This window comes from Strigops habroptila, chromosome 23, assembly GCF_004027225.2.
Source record: "Strigops habroptila isolate Jane chromosome 23, bStrHab1.2.pri, whole genome shotgun sequence".
Classification (NCBI taxonomy): domain Eukaryota; kingdom Metazoa; phylum Chordata; class Aves; order Psittaciformes; family Psittacidae; genus Strigops; species Strigops habroptila.
Window position 1 is genome coordinate 1 of NC_044299.2, and position 23144 is coordinate 23144.

Here is a 23144-nt window from a genome sequence, read left to right on the forward strand (position 1 = left end):
GGGGATCGGGGGGCATTGGGGGGCGTGGGGGAGGGTCGGGACAGTTGTTCCCGCCGTTGGGAACGTGGCGGCGCTTGGACACTTTTCCCTTTACCTTTTTATTTGCTATTTTATTTTATTTGGGGGGGTCTCATCGTGTGTCCCCCCGTCCAGCCCAGCCCCTCGTGTTCCGTGTCATGGCCTATTCCCACCCTTGTTTCAAACCGTGGTGACAATAAACCCAGCAGAGCCCCAGCGCTGGTCACTCCTGGTCCATGGGGGGGGTCTTTGGGAGCCCCATGGCAGGGTGAGACCCCCCCCCACCATGGGGTTGAGGCTTTGGGGGAAATTGGAGCGATTGGTCCCATGGCAGTATTTGGGTAGGTCCTACAAAAATAGATGTGGGGCTTTGTTTTGAAGGGGTTTTCTGGGGGGAGGGGGGCAGGTTATGGGTCATGGGGGTAGGTTATGGGGCAGGCGGCACGAGGGAGGGCTGCGGGGTTTTCCCTATGGGGATGGGGTTGGGGGGGGGAATCCCTGAAGCCCTGCCCACCCCATGACCACTCCCTAATTAGGGTGGGACATATAGCACCTCATTTGCATATTTTAAGGGGAAGGGGGGAGCAACACCCCCAAGGCACGTTAGGGGGGGTCTCCTCTGCAGGCCCCACTCAGCCCCCCGGGGCACGGGCTCACTGAGGGCTGCGCATCGGCCGGGGAGGGCCCTCTGTGGGAGTTGGGCCCATCCTGCTCTTGGTCTCCTTCTGCCGCCGGAGCTGCTGCTGCTGGGAGCTGCAGGGGGCTGTGGGAGTGGGTCGAGCCCCGATGGGTCCCCATCCCAATCCCCATCCCAATTCCCATCCCCATGCATCCCGGTTCCCATCCTAATCCCATCTGCATCCCAGTTTCCATCCCCGTCCCAGTTCCCACCCCAGTCCCTTCGCCATCCTGACCCCATCCTCATCCCATCGCAATCCCTTCCCCATCCTGCTCCATCCCCATCCTGTCCCCACCCCAGTCCCCATCCCATCCTGTCCACATCGCATTTCCATCTTCATCCCGTTCCCATCCCACCGTCCCCTTGCCCGTCCCCTCCCGAGTCCCCCCGGGCAGCGGGTGCCGCGCTCACCGGCGCTGTGCGCGCAGCCGCGGGCCGTGATCCTCCACTGGAGCAGCGCGGCGAGGAAGCTGAGCAGGGGCCAGGCTCCCAGCAGCGCCCAGCCCGGCCAGCACAGCGCCGGTGCCGGCGCCCGCCGCAGCCGGTCGCACACGAACAGCACCAGCGCCAGCGCCTCCGCGAAGTAATCGGCGCCCACCAGGACGGCGGCGGCTCCCAGCGCCGCGGTGGCCGCCACGGTCACCGCCTTGGGCCAGCGCAACGCCAAGAGCGCGCAGAGCAGCGCCAGCGCTAGCGCCGTGCTCACCGGCACCCAGGGGCTCGGCGGCGGCACCGGCGCGGCCACTGCCAGCGCGGCCGCGGCCAGCAGCAGCCCCAGCAGCAGCCCCGTGGTGAAGAGCCCGACGCTGCGCAGCAGCGCGGTGAGCAGCCCGCAGAGCAGCCCGATGGGCAGCGCGATGCCTGCGCTCGCTGCCAGCCCCAGCCGCGCCCCCAGCACCCGCTGCCCGTAGCACAGCGCGAAGATGACTCCAGAGCCGAAGAGCAGCCCCGAGAGGAACATGACGGCCTTGAAGCAGCGGTAGCCTGGAGCCGGCACGGGGGGGTCACTGGTGCTGCCATGGCCGTGCCCACAGTGTCCCCCTGTGCCATCCCTTCTGGCTGTGCCCCCCACAACACCCGGCTCCCCCCTTATGCCCCTGCACAACCCACTCCATGGGCCTGTGGTTCCCCTCAAGTGAGCCCCAGCTCTGCCCCCCAGCTCTGCCCCCCAAGTGAGCCCCAGCTCTGCCCCCCGGCTCTGCCCCCCAAGTGAGCCCCAGCTCTGCCCACCGGCGCTCACCGAAGCAGCCGCACAGGAGCCCCAGGAGCGCTCCGAGCGCACAGAGAGCAGCAGGGACCGGCTCGTAGTGGGGCCGCGGCTCCGGGGTGCAGCGGGGCGCGGGTGGGGCGCCGGGCTCCATGACCCGGGGCTGCGGGGCGGTGTCTGTGAGCCACCAGTGACACCCCCCCAGGCACCCAGCCCTACCCCCTTCCCCCGCACCCACATCTGGCAGCGCCTCTGTGGAGGAACATCTGGGGGGAAGTGGGAGCCCCCAGGGCCGGCGAGGTGGGAGCACTAGGAACGGGAATGGGGGCGCTGGGAACGGGAATGGGAACACTGGAAACGGGAATGGGAACACTGTGAAAGGGAATGGGAGAGTTGGGAACGGGAATGGGAGCGCTGGGAACGGGAATGGGAGCGCTGGGAACGGGAGCGCTAGGAAGGGAACTGGGAGCTCCGGGGAACACCGAACCGGGGGCACTGGGACCGCGGGGGGGGCGGGACGGGGATCCCCGCTCCGTCCCCGCCCGCCCCGGGACTCACCCGCTCGCTGCCGGCCGTGGGGGTCGCGGTGAGGCCGGGGGCGGGACCGGGACCCCCCCGAGCGCGGGACGAGCCCCTCGGCCGGGCTGGGCACCCGGACCCCTCCCGCGGTTACGGGGGGGGCGGTGCTGCCCCTTTAAGGGGCGGGGCGAGGGGCGGGGACGCTCCGGCTCCAGGCGCCGTCCCCGGCAGTGGGCGGTGGCGGCGGGCGGAAGGCGGAAGTGCGGCGGGACACGAACCGGGGGGGGGCGGGAGGCGGCGGAGACCCCCCCCGCCCGTACCGGCACCGGCGCGGTGAGACCCGGACCTCCCCCTCCCCCCCCGGCCCCGAGCGAGGCCCGAGCACCGGCCCTTGGGGGGGGAACCGGCACCGCGGGGTGCTCGGGGCCGGTTGAGGGGGTCCCGGGGCCGCTCGGTCGGCGCTGACCCCGCTCTGGCCCTTCAGGACATGGCCGTGACTTAATCCCGGCCGGGGCCAGCGGGGCCGCTGGGATGGAGCAGCCGCGGCACCGGGAAGCGGCGGCGGCTGAAGGAGGCGACGGCTGCGGCGGGAGCCTGGAGGAGCCCGGGGACGCCGGCGGCCGCCGCGGCTGGGACAGCGTGGCCTGGAACGGGAGCTGCGGGCGGGCACCGGCTGCCGGCCGGGAGGAGGAGGAGGGGGACTGTGAGCACGACCCGGCCCCCGAGCGCTGCTGCCGCTGCTGGGGCGAACCGGCCGCTGCCCCGAGCCGCGCGGCCGAGGAGGGGGCCGAGGAGGAGGACGAGGAGGAGGACGAGGGGCTGCGGAGGCCCCGGCGGCGGCAGCGGCAGCGCTCGGCGCCCAAGGAGAAGGAGGAGGGCGGCCGGCGGGAGGGGAAGCGGCCGCAGCCGCCGCGGAGGAGGAGCCGCGGGGCCGAGGGCCCGGCGGGGTGGCGGGAGCCGCTGCTCCAGGCCCGCAGGCTGGCGGCGGAGGCCGGGGGGCGGCTGCTCTGCTCCTGCTGCCGCCTCGGAGCCGCGGAGCCGGGCTCGGTGCGGGGCTGGGGCCGCGCCGTGGGGCAGCGCGCCCGGAGCGGGTCCGTGCGGGCAGCGCGGTGCCTGCGCGCCGCGGCACGGCTCGGCCTCCGCCTGCTCTGGATGCTCCTGGCGCTGCTGCTGCTGCTCCTCATGCTGCTGCTGGGCTGCCTGCGGCTCTGCGGCCGCGCCGGCGCCGCCGCTCTCCGCTGCCTGGCCGGGAGCCGGCTCCTGGACGTGGCCGCGCTCCGCAGGACGTGGGGGCTGCTCGGGCTCTGGTTGAGGCGGTGCCGGGGTCCCCCCTGGGCAGGGGGCGCGGGTGGGACGGGGGTTGCGGCGCCCGAGGACCGCGGCGAGGAGGTGACCCGGCTGCTGGCCATGGCCGAGGTGCCCGAGGAGGAGCTGAACCCGTTCCACGTGCTGGGCGTGGAGGCCACAGCGTCGGACGCCGAGCTGAGGAGGGCCTATCGCCGCCTGGCCGTGCTGGTGAGCGGGATGGGGGGAGCCCCTGTGCCCCCAGCCCGGGCTGCGGTGTCGAGGTTCCCACCTTCTCCATCGCAGGTTCACCCGGACAAGAACGAGCACCCCCGGGCGGAGGCGGCCTTCAAGGTGCTGCGGGCGGCCTGGGACATCGTCAGCAGCCCCGAGCGCAGGAGGGAGTTCGAGCTGTGAGCAAGGGAGGGTTTGGGGTGTCTGCTCCGTCCCCCGGCTCCGTGCCAGGGGTCTGAGCCACGGTTCCTCCCCGGCGCAGGAAGCGGATGGCGCAGCATGAGCTGACGCGCTCGGTGGGCGAGTTCCTGCGGCGGCTGCAGGAGGAGCTGCGCGAGGCCATGAACACCATGATGTGCAGCAAGTGCCAGGGCAAGCACCGGTGGGTACCGGGGCGGGGGGCTGGAGCCAGGGCCGGGCCCAGCAGCGCCCATCCTCACCCGTCCCGGCCGCAGGCGGTTCGAGATGAATCGGGACCCGCTGAGCGCCCGGTACTGCGCCGAGTGCGGCCGCCTGCACGCAGCCGAGGAGGGCGACCTGTGGGCCGAGTCCAGCCTCCTGGGGCTGAAGATCACCTACTTCGCCATGATGGATGGGAAGATCTACGACATCACAGGTGGGTGCCCCCACCCCCCCGGCACCCGCGGTGCTGCCGCCCGGCGCGGTGTGACCAGGGTCTCCCTTCCCTCCCGCAGAGTGGGCCGGGTGCCAGCGCGTGGGCATCTCCCCTGACACCCACCGCGTCCCCTATCACCTCTCCTTTGGCCCGCGGGGCACCGGGCGCCACAGGTTAGTGTCCTGCACCCTTGCGGGGGGGGCTCCGGGCTCGCCCAGGGCACCCCTAAACCCCGCTTCCCCCCCCCCACTGCAGGAGCACACCCAAGGGCAGCCCGCCCTCGGCTGCCGACCTGCAGGACTTCTTCACCCGCGTCTTTCAGGGGAGCTCAGGGCCGGGGGGGCCCTTCCCGCCACCCCCCACACCCCCGGGGGCCGCAGCCCCCCCCGGGGGTCCCCCCAAGGCTGAGGGGGCTGCGCCCAAGGGGGACGTGAAGCACAAGAGGCGGAAGAAGCTGCGTCGGCCGCTGCAGCGCTGAGGGCGGTGCTGGGCCAGGCGCTCAAAGGGCTCTTTCCAATAAACAAAACTCTATTTTTCCTTTTTAGAATTCCTTTTAAATACTCTGGAGCTTCCCAAGGGAACCGGGGTGAGGGGTGGAGGGGATGGATACACACAGCCAGAGGTACAAACAACCAGTGCCACCCTGAGCGCGGCGGGACATCACCCCAGTGCCCCTCAAGTAGTGTTTTGAAGCTGCTCATTCCTCTCTTGGTTACCCTCCTCCTCCTCCTCCCCCCAGCACCAGAGCCCGGGTTGGCTTTTCCTGCCTCTCAGCTGCTTGAGGGCCCCTCGTCCCTTTCTCAGCAAGGAGCTGGAGGTGGATGTGGGGGGCTGGATTTGAGGGGGTGCTGCTCCACCACGTGTGAGTGTCCGAGTGGGTCCCAGCTGGAAACCAGGTGTTAGCAGTAGCAAACGCCTTTGAGATGGATTTGGTTGAATTCAAAGTGGAGGAACGGGCTCCAAGGAGCAGCTCTGGGCTGGAGGAACCTTCCCCAGGCCCCGGGGAGAGCTGGGGGGGTTCCTGCAGCGGCCTCAGTACTTGTTGATGCCAAAGACGCGGACGCCGTGGAACTGGGGCAGTTTGGGCAGGAGGACACTGAGCAGCGAGGCCGTGTTCACCAGGAAGTGTGCGGGGTCGTACTTGGTGTAGAAGCTGGTCAGGAGGTACCTGGGGCACAGGGAGACATGGGGTGAGCTCTGGGCTGCTTCTACTGCCTGCACTGGGGGCATTTCGGGTGCTTCAGAGAAGCTCCCAATGGTTTATGTTGAAGGGACCCTAAAGCTCCTCCAGTCCCACCCCCCCGCCACGGGCAGGGACACCTTCCCCTATAGCAGGTTGCTCCAAGCCCCTGTGCCCAACCCGGCCTTGAACACTGCCAGGGATGGGGCAGCCACAGCTTCTCCCTTCAACCCATCCCAGTGTCCCACCACCCGCACAGGGAAGAACCTCCAACATCCCTCTTGTGTCGAGAAAAGGGCACCTCTGAGCTGGGGAAGCGCTCGGCAGCCCCAGGACCGCCCGCCCCCCCCCAGCACCATCCTGCCCAGCTCAGCAGCACTCACAGCACCACGGGGGAGATGCTGAGGAACTTGCGGGCCGCGGTGCACTGCGTCCCGTAGTCGATCTGCTCCCAGTGCGTGAGGAGCCGGTCCCTGCCCTGGTCCGGGGTCTCGAAGGGCGTCCCCTTCACCGCGTGCAGCAGCACGTACATGACCTGTGGGGGGGAAGGAGGGAAGAGCTGAGCCCTCAGCACCGCCGGGGCTGCCCGGGGAGAGGGGGCAGAGTCGGCCTGACCAGGTTGTGGATGACGTTGGTGAGCGTCCAGACCACGGGCACGCTGAAGAAGGGGATGCTGAGCAGCACGACGTGCAGGGCGCCCACCGAGGCGCCGTAAGCCACCCAGATGCCTCTGCTGTTCATCACCCGCGTGTTGGGGTTCACCTCGCTGTGAGCCACGCCGACGTTCATCCTGCACCGGGCACACGGGCAACTCCAGCCGCGGCCCCCCCCCGGTGCCCCCGGTCTCGGTCCCCCCGGCCCCCACCCAGTGCCCCCGATCCTGGTACTCCCGGCCTCCCCCGGTCCCGGTCCCCCCGCGCTCTCGGCCCGGTGTCCCCGCTCCCGGTCCCCCCGGCCCGCCCCCGGTGCCCCCGATCCCGGTACTCCCGGCCCCCCCCGTTCCCGGTCCCCCCGCGCTCTCGGCCCGGTGCCCCCGTTCCCGGTCCCCCCGTGCTCCCCCCCGGACCCCCGGGCCTCCCCCCCGGTGCCCGCTGTCCCGGTCTCCCCGACCCCCCCCCGGCTCCGGTCCCGCCCCCGGTCCCGGCTCCCACCCGGCGGCTCCGCGGCCGTTGCCAGGCCCCTGCCCGGTCCCGTCTCCAGGAAGTCGCTACGCCCGCCCCTCGCCTCTTCCCATTGGCCTGTCCTCCGCTTCTTCGCATTTCTATTGGCCATTACTCCCGTCGCTCTACCCCGCCGCAGCCCAATAGAGCTGGGCGGCAGGCCCGACCAGTGGCGAGAGGCGGTGTTGGGAAGCACTTTGAAATCACGGGCGCTGATTGGGCGAGAGGCGTCGGTGGGCTGTGGGGGTGACAAGATGGCGGCGGAGGCGGTGGAGCTGCACAAGCTGAAGGTACCGGTCGCGCCGGGGACGGGGGGTCCCGGGCGGGGGGAGGCCGGAGCCCGCGGTGCCTCCGGGGCCCGGTACCCGCTTGAGCGGCGCCTCTCGCCCCGCAGCTGGCGGAGCTGAAGCAGGAGTGCCTGGCCCGCGGCCTGGAGGCGAAGGGCAACAAGCAGGACCTGATCAACCGGCTGCAGGCGTACCTGGAGGAGCACGGTGGGTGCGGGCGGGGCGAGCACCCCGAGGGCAAGGGCTGTGTCCGGCTCCGGGTCCCCAGTGCCAAAGGGACCTTAGAGCAGCTCCAGTGCCTAAAGGGGCTGCAGGAAACCTGGAGAGGGGCTTTGGACAAGGGATGGAGGGACAGGACACGGGGAATGGCTTTAACCTGCCAGAGGGGAGGCGGAGATGGGATCTGAGGAGGAAGTTCTTCCCCATGAGGGTGGTGGGACACTGGGTTGGGTTGAATGGAGCAGGTTTGGATGCTCCATCCCTTCAAGGCCGGGTTGGAGCAACCTGCTCCAGTGGAGGGTGTCCCTGCCCGTGGAGCTGGAGGAGCCTTAAGGTTCCTTCCACCCCAAACCCTTCCCTGCTTCTGTGGTCCGTGATCACAGCCTTTGCTTCCCGCTTTCCCAAGCGCAGTTCTCATCCCAGACTTCCCATGGGAAGCCGGAGGTGTCCCTGCAGTCACTTGCTCCTGTTCTTTTGTCCTGCAGCTGAAGAAGAGGCGAATGAAGAAGATGTCCTGGGAGAGGAAATAGAGGTGGGTCTGTGCTGAGGGGCTGGAAACGGGGAGAGCTGGTGCTGGGGAGGAGCAGAGCCTGTGGCCAGCACAAACCTCCTCCTGGTGGGGCACGTTCAGCACCCAGCCCCAGCAGCCTGGATCGGGGGGGGCTGGATTCCAGGCAGGGGCCTGTGCCTGGCCTCGGGGCTGCTCCCTGCTTGGCTCTTGTGCTCATTCCTGCCCTTTCCCTGCAGGAAGAGGAGCAGAAGCCGGTGGAGCCGCCGGTCAAAGCCGAGGAGCCTCCTGTAAACTCGCCTGATGTGTAACTATCCCTCTGAGCAGCACAAAGCCAAGCCGGGGGGCTGGGGGGGCTGGAAGTGGGGCGCAATTCCAGCGGGATGCAGCCCTGGCTTCGTGCTGTGCTGGATCCTGGGGGGCGGGCGGGCACTCGGTGTGTCTGGCCGGGCTGCCCTGCCCGGCTCGGGGCGGGGAGGGAGCCCCCTGCGCCCCGGGGAGGTGCAGTTCCCCCTCAGCGCGCCGCAGTGAGCCCGAGCGTGGTGCGGGCAGGAGGGGGCGTCCTGAGCCCGCGGAGCCGCAGCCCCGGGAGCCCCCGGTCCCGGCAGAATCGCTTCCTGTGCCGGTGCCATGAACCCGTCCCTCCTGGGCCGGGCGTCCCGCGGGGTCCTGCGCGGGGCTAGAACAAAAGGCGGGAGCTCCCAGCCGTGTGGGTGCTGCGCGATGGGAGCTGCTGGCGGGAGGAGGAGGAAGAGGAGGAGGAGGAGATCTTCCCAGCGTTGTCTCTTCCTCTTTTGTTCCCCCCCCCCCCGAGGCCCGGCGGTGTTTTGGGAGCGGAGCTCTGGAGCACGCCCCCTGCATTCTGCTGGCCCCAGGGCTTTGTTCGGGCAGTGTGTGGCTGCCGCTGCCCCGGGAGCTGCGACACAACAAGCCTTTGTGTGCGAGGGCTCCCAGAGGGGCTCGCACTCAGGAGCTGAGTGTTCCCCATCAGAGCCCGAGGCTGGGAGAGACCCCCCTGAACCCCAGAACCTCAGAGCAGGGGGCACCTGATCGCTCCCCATGGCTCTGACAGGAGGACGGAGCCAGCTCTTTGCTCCCAAGGGATGGGACAAGAGGAACCGGCCTCAAGCTGCGCCAGGGGAGGTTTAGCTGGAGCTGAGGAACAATTCCTTCCCCAGAGGGTGCTCAGGCATTGGAACAGGCTGCCCAGGGCGGGGCTGGAGTCACCAGCCCTGCAAGTGTTCACACCCCGTGTAGTGAACCCCCCAGTGCCAGGGGTTAGTGGTGGCCTTGGCAGTGCTGGGCACGGTTGGACTGGATGAGCTGAAAGGTTTTTTCTACCTTGGCTGATTCCGACCATTCCTGCAGCAGGGAATGGCGAGAGCACGGCTGGTTCCTGGGGCTTGTCCCTTCTTGCCTTTGGCAGAGGGATTTGGGAGCACTGGTTGCACTCACCCCCTGCTCACCATGGCTGGTGTCGGGGTGCTCAGCCCCGGGTCGAGGGGTGCTGGGGGGGGCGGGAGGAGGACACGTTGTGACCCGTTTGTCTCTTTCCCATCCCTGCAGGATCACGGAGAAGAAGGTGGTGAAAATCACGTCTGAGATCTCACAGATGGAGGTGAGGTCCCTTCTCCTCTGCTCTCCGTTCCCTTCCTCACTTCCTGCAGTGCAGCTCCTGGGTGTAGCTGAGGCAGTGCCAGCATTCCCATCGGAAACCTGCTCGCTTTTCCTTTGGGATTGTGGTGCTGCTGGCTGGGAGGGTCCCTGCAGCACGGTTCCCTTAGCTCTTGGGGAACGTTCCTCTTCATTGTCCCTTAACTCGTCTTTCACCACCATTGAGCCTCCTTCAGGATCCCAACGTCACAATTCCAGTCATTCCCGGCTGTTATTCCCTCCCTGGGACTCGCTGCAGCCACAAAGCTTTGGTGAGGATCCACTTGAGGTGGGGGGAGATCCGCTCCGAGCTGAGGGATCATCCCATCGTCTGCCCTGACCTTGTCATTTCAAACAAGTAGCGATTCCTTTGGGAAAACTTGGAGTTCCAGGAGCCTGCCCGTGGTTCTCCAATCCCCCCCCTTTACTTGTTGGCTTGTGTTCCCCGAGCGGTGCTGTGCAAACACAGGTTTGGGCTCCCCGCTGCTCAGCACCACACGGAGCCTTTTCATCTGCTCTTTGGGCCACGACCATTTCCACGGCAACGGGGCGATGGCGCAAGCAGAGGATTAGGAGGGAGCGGGGGGGGGACCACGGGCGCTGGGAGGGGGGGGCTGGAGGCTCCGTGCCCCCGTGGCGCTGCCCTTGGGGCACGAGCTCCCGTTGGGCTCTTGGGTTTGCTCCAGCCCTGCCCGAGCTGCTCCCACTGCTTGGGTTTGCTGCTGAGCGTGGATGGGCCCCAGGGCTTGGCAAAGGGGTGCTGGGGATGGTTCCCATCCCTGGGGGGGTGTTCCCATCCCTGGCAGTGTTCAAGGCCAGGTTGGACACAGGGGCTTGGAGCAACCTGCTCCAGTGGAAGGTGTCCCTGCCCGTGGCAGGGCTTGGAGCTGGAGGAGCTTTAAGGTCCCTTCCATCCAACCCATTCCATGATTCTGTGATCCGTGATCACAGCCTTTGCTACCTCTTCAGGTATTCCTCAGCGATATTCTTCACAGTGTCCCAAAGAGTAAGGAAAGTGGGAGCTGGGTGCTGTGTTTTCCTGTCCCGGCTGGTGCAGCCGGGTGGGAGCCCTGTTCCTGCTCCATCTTTTCCAAGCACTGCCATTCCAGTGGGGATGTTTGTCCTGCTCCTCGCTGGGCTCGTGGCTAAAGTCAATGTTTCCATTAACTAAGCTCTGTTTCTCTAACCCCAAACACGCTGCTGGGCCCTTGGCTCGGAATGAAATGTGAACTATTTCCCTTAAGCCTTTAAGGGGATTTAACACTCGGAGGTGCAAACCCTTGAGCTTCCAAAGCTTCCAAGCTTTTCCCTGCTCACCCTTGCCTGGGGCTTTCTCCAGAGCCCAAATTCACCTGAAATTGGAGCACTAATGCCAAACTGTGCTCTCGAGGCCAAGCCAACCAACACCCCCATCCCCTTTCCTAGCATATTCCTTTGGCCTTTCAGGAGGAGGCAAAGGGAAACCCTCTTTGTGCTCAGTTGTGATTAGGTTGATGTTCATCAGAGCTGCTTTTGGTCAAGCCTGCGGCCCTGGGGTGGCTTTTGGGGGGCAGAAGGTCCCTGCAGCATCTCTCTCATCACCCAGGGGTGCAGGGGAGGGTTCCTCCATTGCAGCCCCCGCGCTGCTGCTCCCGCAGGACCCGGTGAGGTGGTGACTTTGCCTCCTGCGGAACGTCCTCCCCGTCCCCTGGCCCTGGTGGCTCCTCCTCAGGTGGTTCCTTTCTCTCCCTGCAGCGCATGCAGAAGAGAGCCGAGCGCTTCAACGTGCCCGTCAGCCTGGAGAGCAAGAAGGCAGCGCGGGCAGCACGGTGGGTGCTCCCACACCCCCCCAGCCACCAGAGGCCAGGGGGTGGTGGGTGCTGGGACTCCAGCAGGGACGTGCCGGTGATCCCACTGCTGTTCCTGCGGCGGGAGGGGGGATTTGGAGGGAAGCTGGGATCGCTGTGGTGCTGTCAGCAGCCGGGAACGGTGGGTCCCACTTAACCTTGCCCCCAACCCGCTTTTCCTCCTGGGAGGCACTTGTAGGGAGGGCTCCGGGGCTGACCCTGCTCTGACAGCTCTTGTTTGCCTTTGGCAGGTTTGGTTTGGCCACGGTGTCCACTAAAGGTGAGGGGGTGAAGCAGACCCAGTCCCTGGAGTGCCCTTGTGCAGTTGTTGTTCCTGGGGGGCAGAGCAGTGCTGGGGGGATCACCCCGGGTTTAAACACTCCCTTTTCCTGCCCATGCCCAGGAGCTCCGAGGGGGCACTGTGGGATCAGGAAGTGAAGGCCACACGTTGTTCCCTTGGTAGTTCAGATGCTTTTCCCGGTGTCTCCCCATTCCAAGCCCAGCTGGAGGACACGAGGTGTCCCCGTGGGGTCCTTGAGCAGCGTACTTTGGCTTCATAAGTCACCAGGTCCCGTTGCCAGCGGTGTCTTAGCGAGGTGGGACGGTGGCACGTTGTGAGTGGAGAAGCTGAAATAGAAACTGGGAGACTCATTGAGTCGGGAACAGAGAGAGAAGGTGGGAAAAGCAGTTCCTGAGTCTGTGGTGGGACTTCCCTGCGCCGCCTCGTAGGTCAGATCCTGCTCCTGATGTTTGTTCTGTAACTGGGTTTTCCCTTTTCTTGTCTCTTCCTTTCAGGCCTCTCCGCAGACAGCAAGCCCACGGTAAGGAATGTTCTTGTCCTCAAGTTGCTGCTGCTCAGGCCCTTGGCATGTATTGAAGGAGGGGTCCCCATCCCCTGGGAGCATGGGGGGTCCCCGTCCCATTTCCATGCTCCTTGGCTGCAGATGAGGGCACATGGTTAAGCCAAGATGTGGCAGCCACCACATCATGGTGCCAGCACTGGAGACCTTGCAGAGCTGCATCACGAGCAGCACAGGCTGGGGAGGGCTCATCCCTGGAAGCCCGTGTTCCTTAGGGATAAGAGCTGGCACAGGAAGCTCCCCCCGGAACCTGAGTGCTGGTGGTTTTAAAAGAGAAAGGTAAGTTGTTTTTCGTGTCTTTGCAGGTGAACATGGATAAGTTAAAGGAAAGGGCTCAGAGGTTTGGGTTGAATGTCTCCTCGCTCTCCAAGAAGGTAAGTCCAGGACACTCTGCACCTCCAGAGCACCCAGAGGTGCTGCTTGAGGTTCTCCATCTCCTATCCCAGCACTGGTTCCTTCCCTTCCGTTGTGCCTGTGGCTCCTGCTGGAGCTGTGGAGCTTCCCAGTTGTTCTCCCCAGTTCTGGCCGGGCAGAGACCCCGTTGCAGCAAGTCTGGGGCATCTCCCACTGCAGGAGTGTGGAGGGAATGAGCTCTGGGAAGGGCTCAGAGCTCCTGGTGGGAAATAACTCCTTGAAGTACGGGTGAGATGAGCTTTGCAGGGGATGGATTTGCTCCCAAAACCACTGATTTTTCCAGGGGGAAAAATATCCCCCAGCTCTGAGCATAACCTCCCTCTGGTCCTCAAAGCAGCTCCTGCTGGAGCTCAGCCCTGGCGTGGGAATGGAGCTGGGGGGCTCTGCTCGGAGGTGGGTGGGATCCCTGGGATCCCTTCCCTCAGGTTCTTCTGTAACAAATGGGATGAATTGAGGATGTTTGGGGAAAGCAGTAGAAGGGACCAATCGATCCGAGGTGGACCCGGCGCCCTGTGTGCTTCCCGAACGAAGCCATCCCAGCCCTTCCCTCCCCTGGCTGCTGAGCCTGTGCTGGTGGAAGGGGATTGTCCAGCTGGAAGAGCTGGATGCTGTTGGCATGGAGACCTCTCCGCTCAGTGCGGATGAGAGCAGGGGAGGTTCAGCCTCCTCCATCCCTGTGAAATAAGCTCCAATCCTCCTGGGGGTTGGGGCGGGATTTGCCCTGTTTTGCCATTTCCCCACGTCCCAGCGTTATCCCTCTGGCTCGGGGCATCCTCATGGAGAACATCTCTGGCGTTGGAGGTCGCTGTTCGCCCCTTGGCTCCCAGCCTCTGGGGGTGGGGGAAGGAGGCCATTAAAGCCGGGATGTGTGGAGCTGAGGGCGAGAGGCTGCGACAGCACCATTAACCCTGTCCCTGGGAGCTCCCATTTTTCAGGAGGAATCAATTTCTTGTCAGCCTTTATGGCCGTGGCCTTCCTGAGCTGCAGGATTGTGGGGCTGGGGCTTAAGAAAGCCACATGGCACTTATGGAAGGAAGCAGCTTCCCAGGCTGGGCCGTGTTCCCAAACCAGTTCCTCACTGGGAGCTCCTCACCCAGGGTCAGGCGTTGGTGGCTCAAGGCTCCGGGTGACCCGACGTGGGCTTTGTCCCCCCCCGGCCTCACCTCCCCACGGTTCCTTTTTGTTTGCTCCCCCCCGGGAAGCCGAGTTCATGGGCTTCCACGTGGCTTTTCCCACTGAGCAGAACACACTCCCGCATTTCTGGCAGGAATCTTGCCCGGGCACTTTAATTAGCTGCTGGCATTGTGCTTCCCACCTGGGTGTTCTTTATGGCTGCTCATCCCGCAGGAGCCCGCCGCTGTTTACACGCGTCTCGGCAGGTTTTTCCTCCAGCCCCAACTTTACAATCGGCCATTGTCCGTGCGGAGCCACTCCTGCATCCATTCAGCGGGAATGGTGGGGGGGGGGGCGGATTTCAGCACCTCTGAACTCATGTAGAGCTTGGACCCCCCCCTTTCCCCCTCGGTGCTCTGGGAGTCTTTCAAGTTGAAAATGCCCTTCCTCTGTGCCAAAGGGATGCGGGATGGGGCTGGGGATGTGGGAGGCAGGTGCTCCCCTGGCTTCAGGCACCACAGGGCCATCAAGTGCATCTCTAAGCTAAACCAAGCCGGGGTTCCTCTCCCCTTTTGGCCTCCTGCTCCAGCACCCGGGTGCTGCCCTCCCGCCACCACCCCTTGCTTCCTGTTCCTTGTACTTCACCCCCCAGCGGCGCCTGGGAATGGTCCCTCTCCATCAGCGGCTGCTTGGGTTGATGCTGTGGAGGGAGCTGCTGTGGGTGGTTTGCCCATGGGAAGTGGCCTGGGGGGAAGTGCTGGCACCCACCGGGCAGCGGGAGGCCTCGGGCTGCCACAAAGGCTCCGTTCGCCACCTTTGTGTTCCAGTAGCAAACACCTTTCCCCAGCCAGCAGATGAGTGAAGTAATTGGCTCTTCCATCTCCTCTTCAGCGGAGCCTGAGCAGCAATTAGTGGATTAACCCCCGGCCGCTCGGGTTGGGAGCAGGAGGTGACGTGACTCTGCTCCGAGGTCGCTCCAGGCCAGGAATCGCACTCGGAGCCCTTGGAGCTTGGAGGGGAACAAAGGAGTGTGTGTCCCGAGCAGCAGCACGGGACCCTCGAGTGTCCCCTCAATCCGTGGGCTCCAGGAGGAGTTAAGGTTCTCCCCCAGCCCCGCTTGTAGCTTCGTGCCAGTTGAATCCCGGTTAATGAGGATGTGAGATCCATGGAGCTGCCGTCGGGAGCTGGTGGAGGAGCTCGGGGGCACTGGACCAGCAGAGCCCGTGTGTACAAAACAGCTAAATGAGAGCAAGAAAACAATCAGCTGAATTGTTTGCCTTCCAGCAAGCTCCTGACAACTGCTCCTGGATCATTCCTCTGCCATTCCCAGCACCCCCAAGGAGAGCCCAGCTCTCTGGGGGGGTCCCCCCTCCCCTTGGCCTGCAGGAGCTTTGCAGCACGAGGTGGGCGCCCTGTGCAGGGCATGGGTTCACTACAGTTGGGTGCTGCAGCCGGGCCCCAGCCCCTGCAGCGCCACGTCGCCTTTCCCAAGTGGAGCTGCTGGATGTGGGCTGCTGCTTTGGGATAATGGGAAGTGACAAGTTGAAGAATAGTGCTGGCCACGGGGGGGTGGGGATTTACCATGGGGGTGCTGCAAGCCCGGAACCTTGTGGTTGGGCACATGAGAACATGCTGACACCCTCCTGCAGCAGATAAGACTCTGGCTTCCATTCTCTTCCTGCTGATTGCTGGGTGTTGGCTGTTGTCTTCACTTGGAGATAACCCTGTGCTGGTATCCAACGGGAATGCCAGCGCGGTGTGCGGCTGCTCTCTGGAAGAGCCAGAGGTTCTTCTGCTGGTGCAGCACCACCGGGGCTTGGCCAACCTGCAGGGACACAAAGCAAAAGAGCTGCTGGGACCCCAACAGCCCCCAAGGGGCTGCCCCATCGCTCCTCCCTGCCTCCAGCAGCGGTATCAGGAGGCTCCCGGTGCCAAGGGAAGGGCCCCATGTCCCGGGCAGAGCTCCGGGGGGAACTGACCTCCCCGTGCCCACGCGGATGGTCCCGCACCGGCCCCGCTGTGAAACAGAACTTCGCTTTTGTCCCCAGCACAAATACATCTTTTCCCCACCCCCCCCCCTCCTCCTCTATTCTGATTCAATCAATGATGTCATTCTGTCCCATTCAGGGGCTCGGGAACCATTTGGCTGCAGGAATTTGGAGGAGAGGCTGGGGAAGAATGGGAATGGCAGCGCCGGCTCCCTCCAGGCCTGAGGAACAAAGTCAGGTTTCCCCTTACCCCCGCTCCAGCGGGGAGGACAAAAGTGGCAGCAGCGCCAGCCCCTCGTGGGGCACAGGGGGGTGCGTGGCCGGGCAGGATCCCTCCAGTCCCACTAATCCTGTGACTCTGGAGAGCTGGAGCAGCTCTTGGAAGACTTGATGGGTTCGCACCCACCGGCAGCGCTGGGCTCTGCAGGGATGTGGCACCGAGTCAGGGAATCACGTTGTAGAATCTCAGCCTGGTTTGGGTTGGAAGGGACCTGAAAGCTCCTCCAGCTCCAGCCCCTGCCCTGGGCAGGGACACCTTCCACTAGAGCAGGTTGCTCCAAGCCCCTGTGTCCAACCTGGCCTTGAACACTGCCAGGGATGGGGCAGCCACAGCTCCTCTGGGCACCCTGTGCCAGCGCCTCAGCACCCTCACAGGGAAGAGCTTCTGCCTCAGAGCTCATCTCAGTCTCCCCTCTGGCAGGTTAAAGCCATTCCCCTTGGCCTGTCCCTCCATCCCTTGTCCAAAGCCCCTCTCCAGGTTTCCTGCAGCCCCTTTAGGCCCTGGCGCTGCTCTAAGGTCTCCCCTTCAGGAGCCTTCTCTTCTCCAGGCTGCCCCAGCCCAGCTCTCTCAGCCTGGCTCCAGAGCAGAGCTGCTCCAGCCCTCGCAGCAGCTCCGGGGCCTCCTCTGGCCTCGCTCCAACAGCTCCACGTCCCTCTTGTGTTGCTGCCCCAGAGCTTCCCACCCAAATCATTCCTGGGGAATAAGCGTCCGTGGCTCCGGTCTCATCACTGTCCCCCACAGCACTTGCAGCGACCACATTTGCCCCTAAGAGTTTTCTTGTTCTCCCAACTCCTTCAGCTTTATCTCCTCAGAGCAGGACCCCATGGCTTGAAACAAGCCCTTGGGCACCCTGGGCTCATCCCAGCGCCTCGCAGGGAGGGGTTAACCTCGCCCTGGGGTGCTGCGCGCCTCGGGCTTGAATAGAATGGCTTGATTTAGGTTTGGGTGGTTCTGGGGCTCATGTGCAATTCAATGATGTTCCGTCATCGCCCGTCTCATAGCAGCTGGACTCTGGCTCTGCCAAGTGCCTTTAACTCCGCTTCCTCCCGCTCAGAGCCGTGTCTTCTGCTCCCAAACATGACTTTCTGTTCCTCCTCCCCATGGAGCCCCTTTGAGGTCTCTGCACGGGGAAACCTCAGCACCGGCGGCTGCCACCACTGGAAAATGCCGCAGTTGGGTGGGATTTTGTCTTCCCAACCTGTTTTCCAGGATGTGTGTTGGGAGAAGGGGCTCAGAGCTGGCTCACGGCTGCCCCTTTCCTTCAGCTTGTGTTGCAGAGAAGGTGACTTGGTGCAGGGAAGCAACTGGGGACCACTCAGGCACCACGCAGGGGACATGGGTGTGAGTGAGAGCATCGCGGGTCCTTCAGCAGCTCCTCTGGCTTCCCATTGCCTTGTGTAGATCAAGATCTTCCATGGCCCGCGCCGGGGTCTCCTCTTGTGCGAGGCTCGGCGCAGTGCTCCCAGCGGGGCTCATCACTGGGTGTCTCTCACGTGAGCGGGGTCCTCGTGTTGGAGTCCCTTGGAGGACGGTGGTGGCTCAATCCCGGTGCATATCCCCGTGGGACCAGCCCCACAGCCTGGCTGGAAGCTCGCGGTGCTGTTGGAGCGTTGCTGGCTGGGGCTTTGTGTGGCTTTGGGAGGAGCAGGACGTGGCTCCTGTGCTGGGGGGTGAGTGAAGAGCCCCCATGGGAGCGGCGGTTGCCCGTGGGGCAGCTCCGGGAGCCGCGAGGGGAGCGCACAAAGGCGGCGGGTGCAGCTGCACGCCCCGGCCCATGGGAGGCTGCCACTCAGCCCCGGGCGCGGGGCGGGAGGCTGCTTACCCTTGAGTGTTCCGTAACCTTTACCTTTGGGAGGTCAAGGCCGTGTCATCATTAATCTCCTGTCGCCTGAAAGCCTCAGGGCTCTGCTTTTCATCCTGCCATCCGTCATGCTGCAGCCGGCCACGGGCGGGCGACCAGAAGGCTCCGGCTGCATCCACACACGCGGGCGCCCACCCTTCGCCTTCCAAGGACATGGATACAGAGGCTCGTGTGTGTGTGTGTGGCTGCGTTTGGGATGAGGAGGAGCTGGGCGTCATCTGCAAACCTGGCGCCGTGTCCTCCTGGGGATGCTTTCCTCTGCAGAGGATCTGCCGTGTGGCACGACATGGAGCATGGTCTCACGTGGTGAATGGTTCTGGGAAGCTCATCCTGCTCCTGTCCCAGCACCACACACGGGAGATGCTTTTTGACGACCTGGCGTCAACTTTTGCCCACTCTTTGGGCACTTCCCCTCCATCCAAGTGTGGTCCTGAGTCAAGCAGAGCACTGGTGCTGGGCTCCGTCCCAGGGACTGTGTGTGGGGCTTGGAGGTGACCAGCGGTGCTGGAGCTGTGCTGGAGCCGGATCGGCGCTGTGGGTGCCAGAGCTCTGCTGTGCACCATGGAAACCACAATTAATGCCTTTTGGCATTAACTCTTCTGGCACCAGCCGTAGCACTTTAGTCTGACCCCAGGAGAGAGGCGGGATCCAGGGTTCAAATGGATCTTTCTATCTTTTGGGAATAAGCAGCTCCAGTTCCTACAGGGGCGACAAGAAACCTGGAGAGGGGCTTTGGGCAAGGGATGGAGGGACAGGACAAGGGGAACGGCTTTAACCTGCCAGAGGGGAGATTGAGATGAGCTCTGAGGCAGAAGCTCTTCCCTGTGAGGGTGCTGAGGCGCTGGCACAGGGTGCCCAGAGAAGCTGTGGCTGCCCCATCCCTGGCAGTGTTCAAGGCCAGGTTGGACACAGGGGCTTGGAGCAACCTGCTCTAGTGGAAGGTGTCCCTGCCCGGGGCAGGGGCTGGAGCTGGAGGAGCTTTCAGGTCCCTTCCAACACAACCTATTCCATGACTCCATGGCCTCTGGGAGAAGCAGCAAATCCTGAGGCATTCCCATGGCGGTGGGTGCTGTTATTGACCCCCATGGACCCACAGGGCTCCCACACAGCTTGTGGGAGCACTCCCTTGTTCCTGTATTGCAGGAAAGGCTTTGCCTCCAGCAATGGCTCCTTCAGGAGGGCTCATTCCCCTCCTCTTTCCTCCCCCCCTTGGTAGACAAACCCTGCGAACACCCATCATGGGGCGAGTGTGAAGGGAGCAAGGTGAGAAGCGGCGAGGTGAGGGGCTAAGTGTGCCCCCCCAGCCAAGGGGGCAGCTTTCCCCACAGCCCCGGGTGCTGCCAGGGCTGATGGATGCAGCGTGGGAGGAGAAGGGTCATTTTCCTCAGCTGGGTCCCAGCACCCCATGAATCAAGCGCTGTCAGCAGGAGCCTGGGGATGGAGTGAAGTTCATTGTACCCGTGTTGGCGGCTGACACCGGCGCATGAGGGGTCAAGTGAGAGCTCGTGGGGGGGGGACCCGAAGGGAAATAACCCCGCAGGCCCCCCACATCCTCCTGAGCACAGCCAGGGATGGGGCAGCCACAGCTCCTCTGGGCACCCTGTGCCAGCGCCTCAGCACCCTCACAGGGAAGAGCTTCTGCCTCAGAGCTCATCTCAGTCTCCCCTCTGGCAGGTTAAAGCCATTCCCCTTGGCCTGTCCCTCCATCCCTTGTCCGAAGCCCCTCTCCAGGTTTCCTGCAGCCCCTTTAGGCACTGGAGCTGCTCTAAGGTCTCCCCTTCAGGAGCCTTCTCTTCTCCAGGCTGCCCCAGCCCAGCTCTCTCAGCCTGGCTCCAGAGCAGAGCTGCTCCAGCCCTCGCAGCAGCTCCGGGGCCTCCTCTGGCCTCGCTCCAGCAGCTCCACGTCCCTCTTGTGCTGTTGCCCCAGAGCTGGATGCAGGGGGGGGGGTCTCGCCACAGGCTTTTCCTTCCTGTCCTTTTCCTGCCACCCTCCCTCGTGCTCAGGGCTTTGGGCAGGGGGGAATTCCACGCAGAGAGGCTGCAGTGCCATGGGGGTGCGGGAGGTGTAGCGAGGAGGTTGTGCTGGGGCTCTGGTGTCAAATGGGGGCAGGAGGAACAGGGGTCCCCATGCAACGAGCAGCCTGGGCACTGCCAGCCCCCTAAATCGTGGTCCTTCTTTGTGCCAGAGTGAAGAGGACGAGAAGCTGAAGAAGAGGAAGGAGCGGTTTGGCATCGTGACGAGTTCGGCTGGAGCTGGAGCTACAGAGGACACAGAGGTAAAACCTGCTGGGGGCAGCTTCAAACTGCTCGTGGTCACCAGAGCTCCAGCACGGCAGCTCCTGGGTGAGGTTGGGTTGGGAACGCCACGTAAATATGGACAATGGGACCCCCCCCAGGCTGGGGCCCCACCATGTCTGCACCCAGACAGGCTCAGGAGAGGCGAGCGGGGTCCCTGCGAGCCACCTCAACGCTTCCAGTGGGATTTGAGGCACTTCTGGCTTGGTGCGTGGACCTGGGGTGGCTTTACGGCAGCGTGGCGTTCCCAGCCTGCGCCGGGGGCTGCCGGGCGAGGGATTCCATGCTTCTCCTTAGGTCACTTGGAGATTGTGCCGGGAACAAAAAGGTCTTTTTACTGGCATTGTGTGCACTCAAATGCACCTTTCCCCCGGAGACTCCTGATTGGGGCTTCTGCTGCCCCTGGGCTGTTTCTCCTGCTAGAAATGAAGATTTATACGCCCCTCGTGTCTGGGCTCGAGGCGAAGCGGAGCGAGGCCATAGTGTATTTAATGTGTTTTAGTGTGTCCCTCTCACCTTCCCCATGAATAGGGCAGTGTTAACCCTTTGCCCTTTTCCATTTCCCACCTCCCCACCGCCTGCCCGCGCTTCCCGGCGTCTGAAGCCGCTTTGTTCCCAGGCCAGCCCCTTCCCAGCGCCTGTTCCTGCCGCTCCACTTTGGGGGGACTCTTTGTCCCAGCATTAGACCCAAATCCTGGGGCTGTCCGAGCCGCTGGCACCAGCGTTATTGCCAAGCACCAAACTCCTCGTGGCTCCCCATGGGGTTCTGTGTGGGATTTGCTCCGTTGATTCTCTTAGTTCTGATTCCTGCTTTTCCCTTGTCATTCCTCTTGGCAGGCAAAGAAGAGGAAAAGAGCGGAGCGCTTCGGGATCGTCTGAGCCTCGCACCCTTCTCCTCCTCCTCGCTCTTCCTCCCCCTTCCTCACATTCCCCCACTGTTCCTCCAGGTTTTAGCGACGAGTAGGCAGGGAATCCCCCGTAGTTGTTCCATTGTGTCCTTAGTGGTTTCCTCAGTTCCCAAGTTTAAAGGTGAAGAAGAGTTGAGCAGAAAGAAGAACCCGCTTCCCAGCTCGGTGCCGGGTCTCTCCCCAGCAGCCGGGACACGGAGCGGCCTCGTCCCCTTGTCCGGGGCTGGTCCCTGCTGTCCTGCCCCAGCGCAGCCTCCGGCAAGGGGTTTCCTCAAGCAGCTTGTCTCCGGTTTGCAGCCGTGGATGCAGCCAGTGGCTGGTTCCTCCCGGGTGAGGCCAATGGGAATTGGAGCTGGAATTGCCATAGCAAATGGTTTGCAAACGGATGCTCTCCGTGCTCCGTTCCACGGGGGTTTCCCAGGGTTCTTGGGATCACGATTCCTCATCCATCTCCCTGCCTAGGATTCTGGGTGGGTGCCATGGCTGGAATCCCACCCTTGTCCTAACACCGACGCTTCAGGGTTCTTATTTCTGACCGTAACCTCTCCCTGGCGCGATGTTCACCTCGTCCATGCTACAGAGCAGCACCGGGGGCACGAGGGGAGCATCCAGAGGCTCATTCCTGGTCCTTGACAAGCAATAGATCCCGGTTTTTTAACATAGAAGCCTTCAAACCGCCTCCATTGGGTTCCCGTTGGCACCCAGTGGCTCGGAGCAACCCCTCGGCCGTCCCTTCCCTTCCCCATGGGCAGCTCCGGGGCTGTCGCTGCTGCATGACTCGAATCCATGTGGGAATGTTCCTGTGGTGCCGTCGGGTTTCTATGTCGGGTTTTGTACGAAGCGTTTTCTATGGGCTCACGAGCTCCTCGCTGCCAGTTCCACGTTTGTGGCCTCTTGTTCTTGGTTTCATAATAAAACTGCTTCTCCAAGGCAAGGCCGGTCTCCAGGCACCGGATCCGCAGCCTCAGGGCTCCATTGGGGTCCAAGTCATCGAATCCCAGCCTGGGTTGGGTTGGAAGGGACCTTAAAGCTCCTCCAGCTCCAGCCCCTGCCCCGGGCAGGGACACCTTCCACTAGAGCAGGTTGCTCCAAGCCCCTGTGTCCAACCTGGCCTTGAACACTGCCAGGGATGGGGCAGGGATGGGGCAGGGATGGAGTACAAGGCAGGAGCAGCATTCCAGCGTGTCCCGGAGGACCTTGGCTGGAGCAGGGACAGGGCCAATGTCCGCAGAGCCGCGGTGGCGGGGCCTGGGCCCAGGCTGGCCCAGAGCCGGAGCCACATCCTTGTGTCCGGTCCTTGTGCCAGAACGTTCTCCAGCTCCCAGCCCTATGAGCCCTCTGGAGCCCACCCTGTCCCCTCCCGCCCCACAGCTGTAATTAGCTGCAACATTCCCAGCATAGCTGCAGCCCCTAATGAGGCTCCATAAAGGCTGCTCCTGATCCCAGCTCCTCCGGCACTTGGGGCCACTTGTAAATCTCCACTTTACAACGGGGGGAAGCGGGGGCTGGCAGGAGGGATGGAGCCGGCGCTGCCGTGTCCCACGTGTCCCCAGCCCTGTCCCATGGCCCCCGTGTTCCCCGTCCCCTCCTCGGGGGTCTGCTCCATCTCACAGTGGTGGGATGAGGCTTTGGGATGGTGAAGCCACCCGTGGGGCTGCGCTGTGGGGTGAGCGGGTTCGGGATGTTCGGTGCTCTCGGGAGCGTTCCCAAGGTGCTGGGTGGGTGTTTTGGGAGCTGAAGGGTGAGGACCAGTGCGTCCGGAGGCTCCAGCTGGGAGATGAACCTGGGAAAGCCGCCGGATTCCAGCCCTGCTCATTGCCCGGTGCTGGGAGCGTGGGAAAAATGAGAAGCATCAGGAACCATTTCCCGAGCCAGGGGCCCGGATCAGGCCGGGAGCTCCCGAGGGATGCGGGGGGCAGGGGGGAGCTGCCGTGATGCAGGGACCCGGTGAGTGGCCAAGGGTCCATCTGGGGATCGGCACCGGGGTCCGGGATGGAGCCACCACGGAAGGAGCTGCTCCAGCAGGGATGCTGCAT

The 23144-nt window shown here is 64.1% G+C and overlaps 4 protein-coding genes across 4 annotated transcripts; 2 read left to right on the forward strand and 2 right to left on the reverse strand.

Annotated features, from left to right (window-relative positions):
- Window positions 1–89: 89 nt before the first annotated feature.
- LOC115618632 (transmembrane protein 198-like) lies at window positions 90–2584 on the reverse strand. Its single transcript, XM_030510365.2, has 4 exons — window positions 2463–2584; window positions 1938–2067; window positions 1109–1681; window positions 90–781 (listed from the first exon to the last, which is right to left on the reverse strand). Exons 2-4 carry the CDS (start codon window positions 2056–2058, stop codon window positions 672–674), a joined length of 804 nt encoding a protein of 267 aa, XP_030366225.1. The 5' UTR covers window positions 2059–2067; window positions 2463–2584; the 3' UTR covers window positions 90–671.
- Window positions 2585–2649: 65 nt separating this feature from the next.
- On the forward strand, window positions 2650–5104 carry DNAJC14 (DnaJ heat shock protein family (Hsp40) member C14). The gene is made up of 7 exons (XM_030510364.1): window positions 2650–2756; window positions 2908–3938; window positions 4014–4120; window positions 4204–4323; window positions 4397–4557; window positions 4637–4730; window positions 4813–5104. The coding sequence occupies exons 2-7, from the start codon at window positions 2955–2957 to the stop codon at window positions 5033–5035; spliced, it is 1689 nt and encodes a 562-aa protein (XP_030366224.1). The 5' UTR covers window positions 2650–2756; window positions 2908–2954; the 3' UTR covers window positions 5036–5104.
- On the reverse strand, window positions 5068–6975 carry ORMDL2 (ORMDL sphingolipid biosynthesis regulator 2). The gene is made up of 4 exons (XM_030510366.1): window positions 6889–6975; window positions 6353–6527; window positions 6121–6272; window positions 5068–5725 (listed from the first exon to the last, which is right to left on the reverse strand). The coding sequence occupies exons 2-4, from the start codon at window positions 6524–6526 to the stop codon at window positions 5590–5592; spliced, it is 462 nt and encodes a 153-aa protein (XP_030366226.1). The 5' UTR covers window position 6527; window positions 6889–6975; the 3' UTR covers window positions 5068–5589.
- A 130-nt stretch (window positions 6976–7105) lies between these two features.
- Window positions 7106–22042, forward strand: SARNP (SAP domain containing ribonucleoprotein). The gene is made up of 11 exons (XM_030510367.1): window positions 7106–7187; window positions 7292–7391; window positions 7889–7935; window positions 8151–8218; window positions 9478–9529; window positions 11299–11372; window positions 11642–11670; window positions 12186–12211; window positions 12556–12624; window positions 20092–20181; window positions 21038–22042. The coding sequence occupies exons 1-11, from the start codon at window positions 7152–7154 to the stop codon at window positions 21077–21079; spliced, it is 633 nt and encodes a 210-aa protein (XP_030366227.1). The 5' UTR covers window positions 7106–7151; the 3' UTR covers window positions 21080–22042.
- The last annotated feature ends 1102 nt before the right edge of the window (window positions 22043–23144 follow it).

Coding starts and splice junctions, on each gene's coding strand:
- LOC115618632 (XM_030510365.2), bottom strand. CDS start 2,058: ATGGAGCCCGGCGCCCCACCCGCGCCCCGCTGCACCCCGGAGCCGCGG. Junction 1,682..1,937: donor GCTCCTGTGCGGCTGCTTCG/GTGAGCGCCGGT, acceptor TGCCGGCTCCAG/GCTACCGCTGCTTCAAGGCC. Junction 782..1,108: donor CGGCTGCGCGCACAGCGCCG/GTGAGCGCGGCA, acceptor CCACTCCCACAG/CCCCCTGCAGCTCCCAGCAG.
- DNAJC14 (XM_030510364.1), top strand. CDS start 2,955: ATGGAGCAGCCGCGGCACCGGGAAGCGGCGGCGGCTGAAGGAGGCGAC. Junction 4,324..4,396: donor AAGTGCCAGGGCAAGCACCG/GTGGGTACCGGG, acceptor TCCCGGCCGCAG/GCGGTTCGAGATGAATCGGG. Junction 4,558..4,636: donor GAAGATCTACGACATCACAG/GTGGGTGCCCCC, acceptor TCCCTCCCGCAG/AGTGGGCCGGGTGCCAGCGC.
- ORMDL2 (XM_030510366.1), bottom strand. CDS start 6,526: ATGAACGTCGGCGTGGCTCACAGCGAGGTGAACCCCAACACGCGGGTG. Junction 6,273..6,352: donor CCAACGTCATCCACAACCTG/GTCAGGCCGACT, acceptor TCCCCCCCACAG/GTCATGTACGTGCTGCTGCA. Junction 5,726..6,120: donor AGCATCTCCCCCGTGGTGCT/GTGAGTGCTGCT, acceptor CCTGTGCCCCAG/GTACCTCCTGACCAGCTTCT.
- SARNP (XM_030510367.1), top strand. CDS start 7,152: ATGGCGGCGGAGGCGGTGGAGCTGCACAAGCTGAAG. Junction 9,530..11,298: donor CTGAGATCTCACAGATGGAG/GTGAGGTCCCTT, acceptor CTCTCCCTGCAG/CGCATGCAGAAGAGAGCCGA. Junction 12,625..20,091: donor TCTCCTCGCTCTCCAAGAAG/GTAAGTCCAGGA, acceptor TCTTTGTGCCAG/AGTGAAGAGGACGAGAAGCT.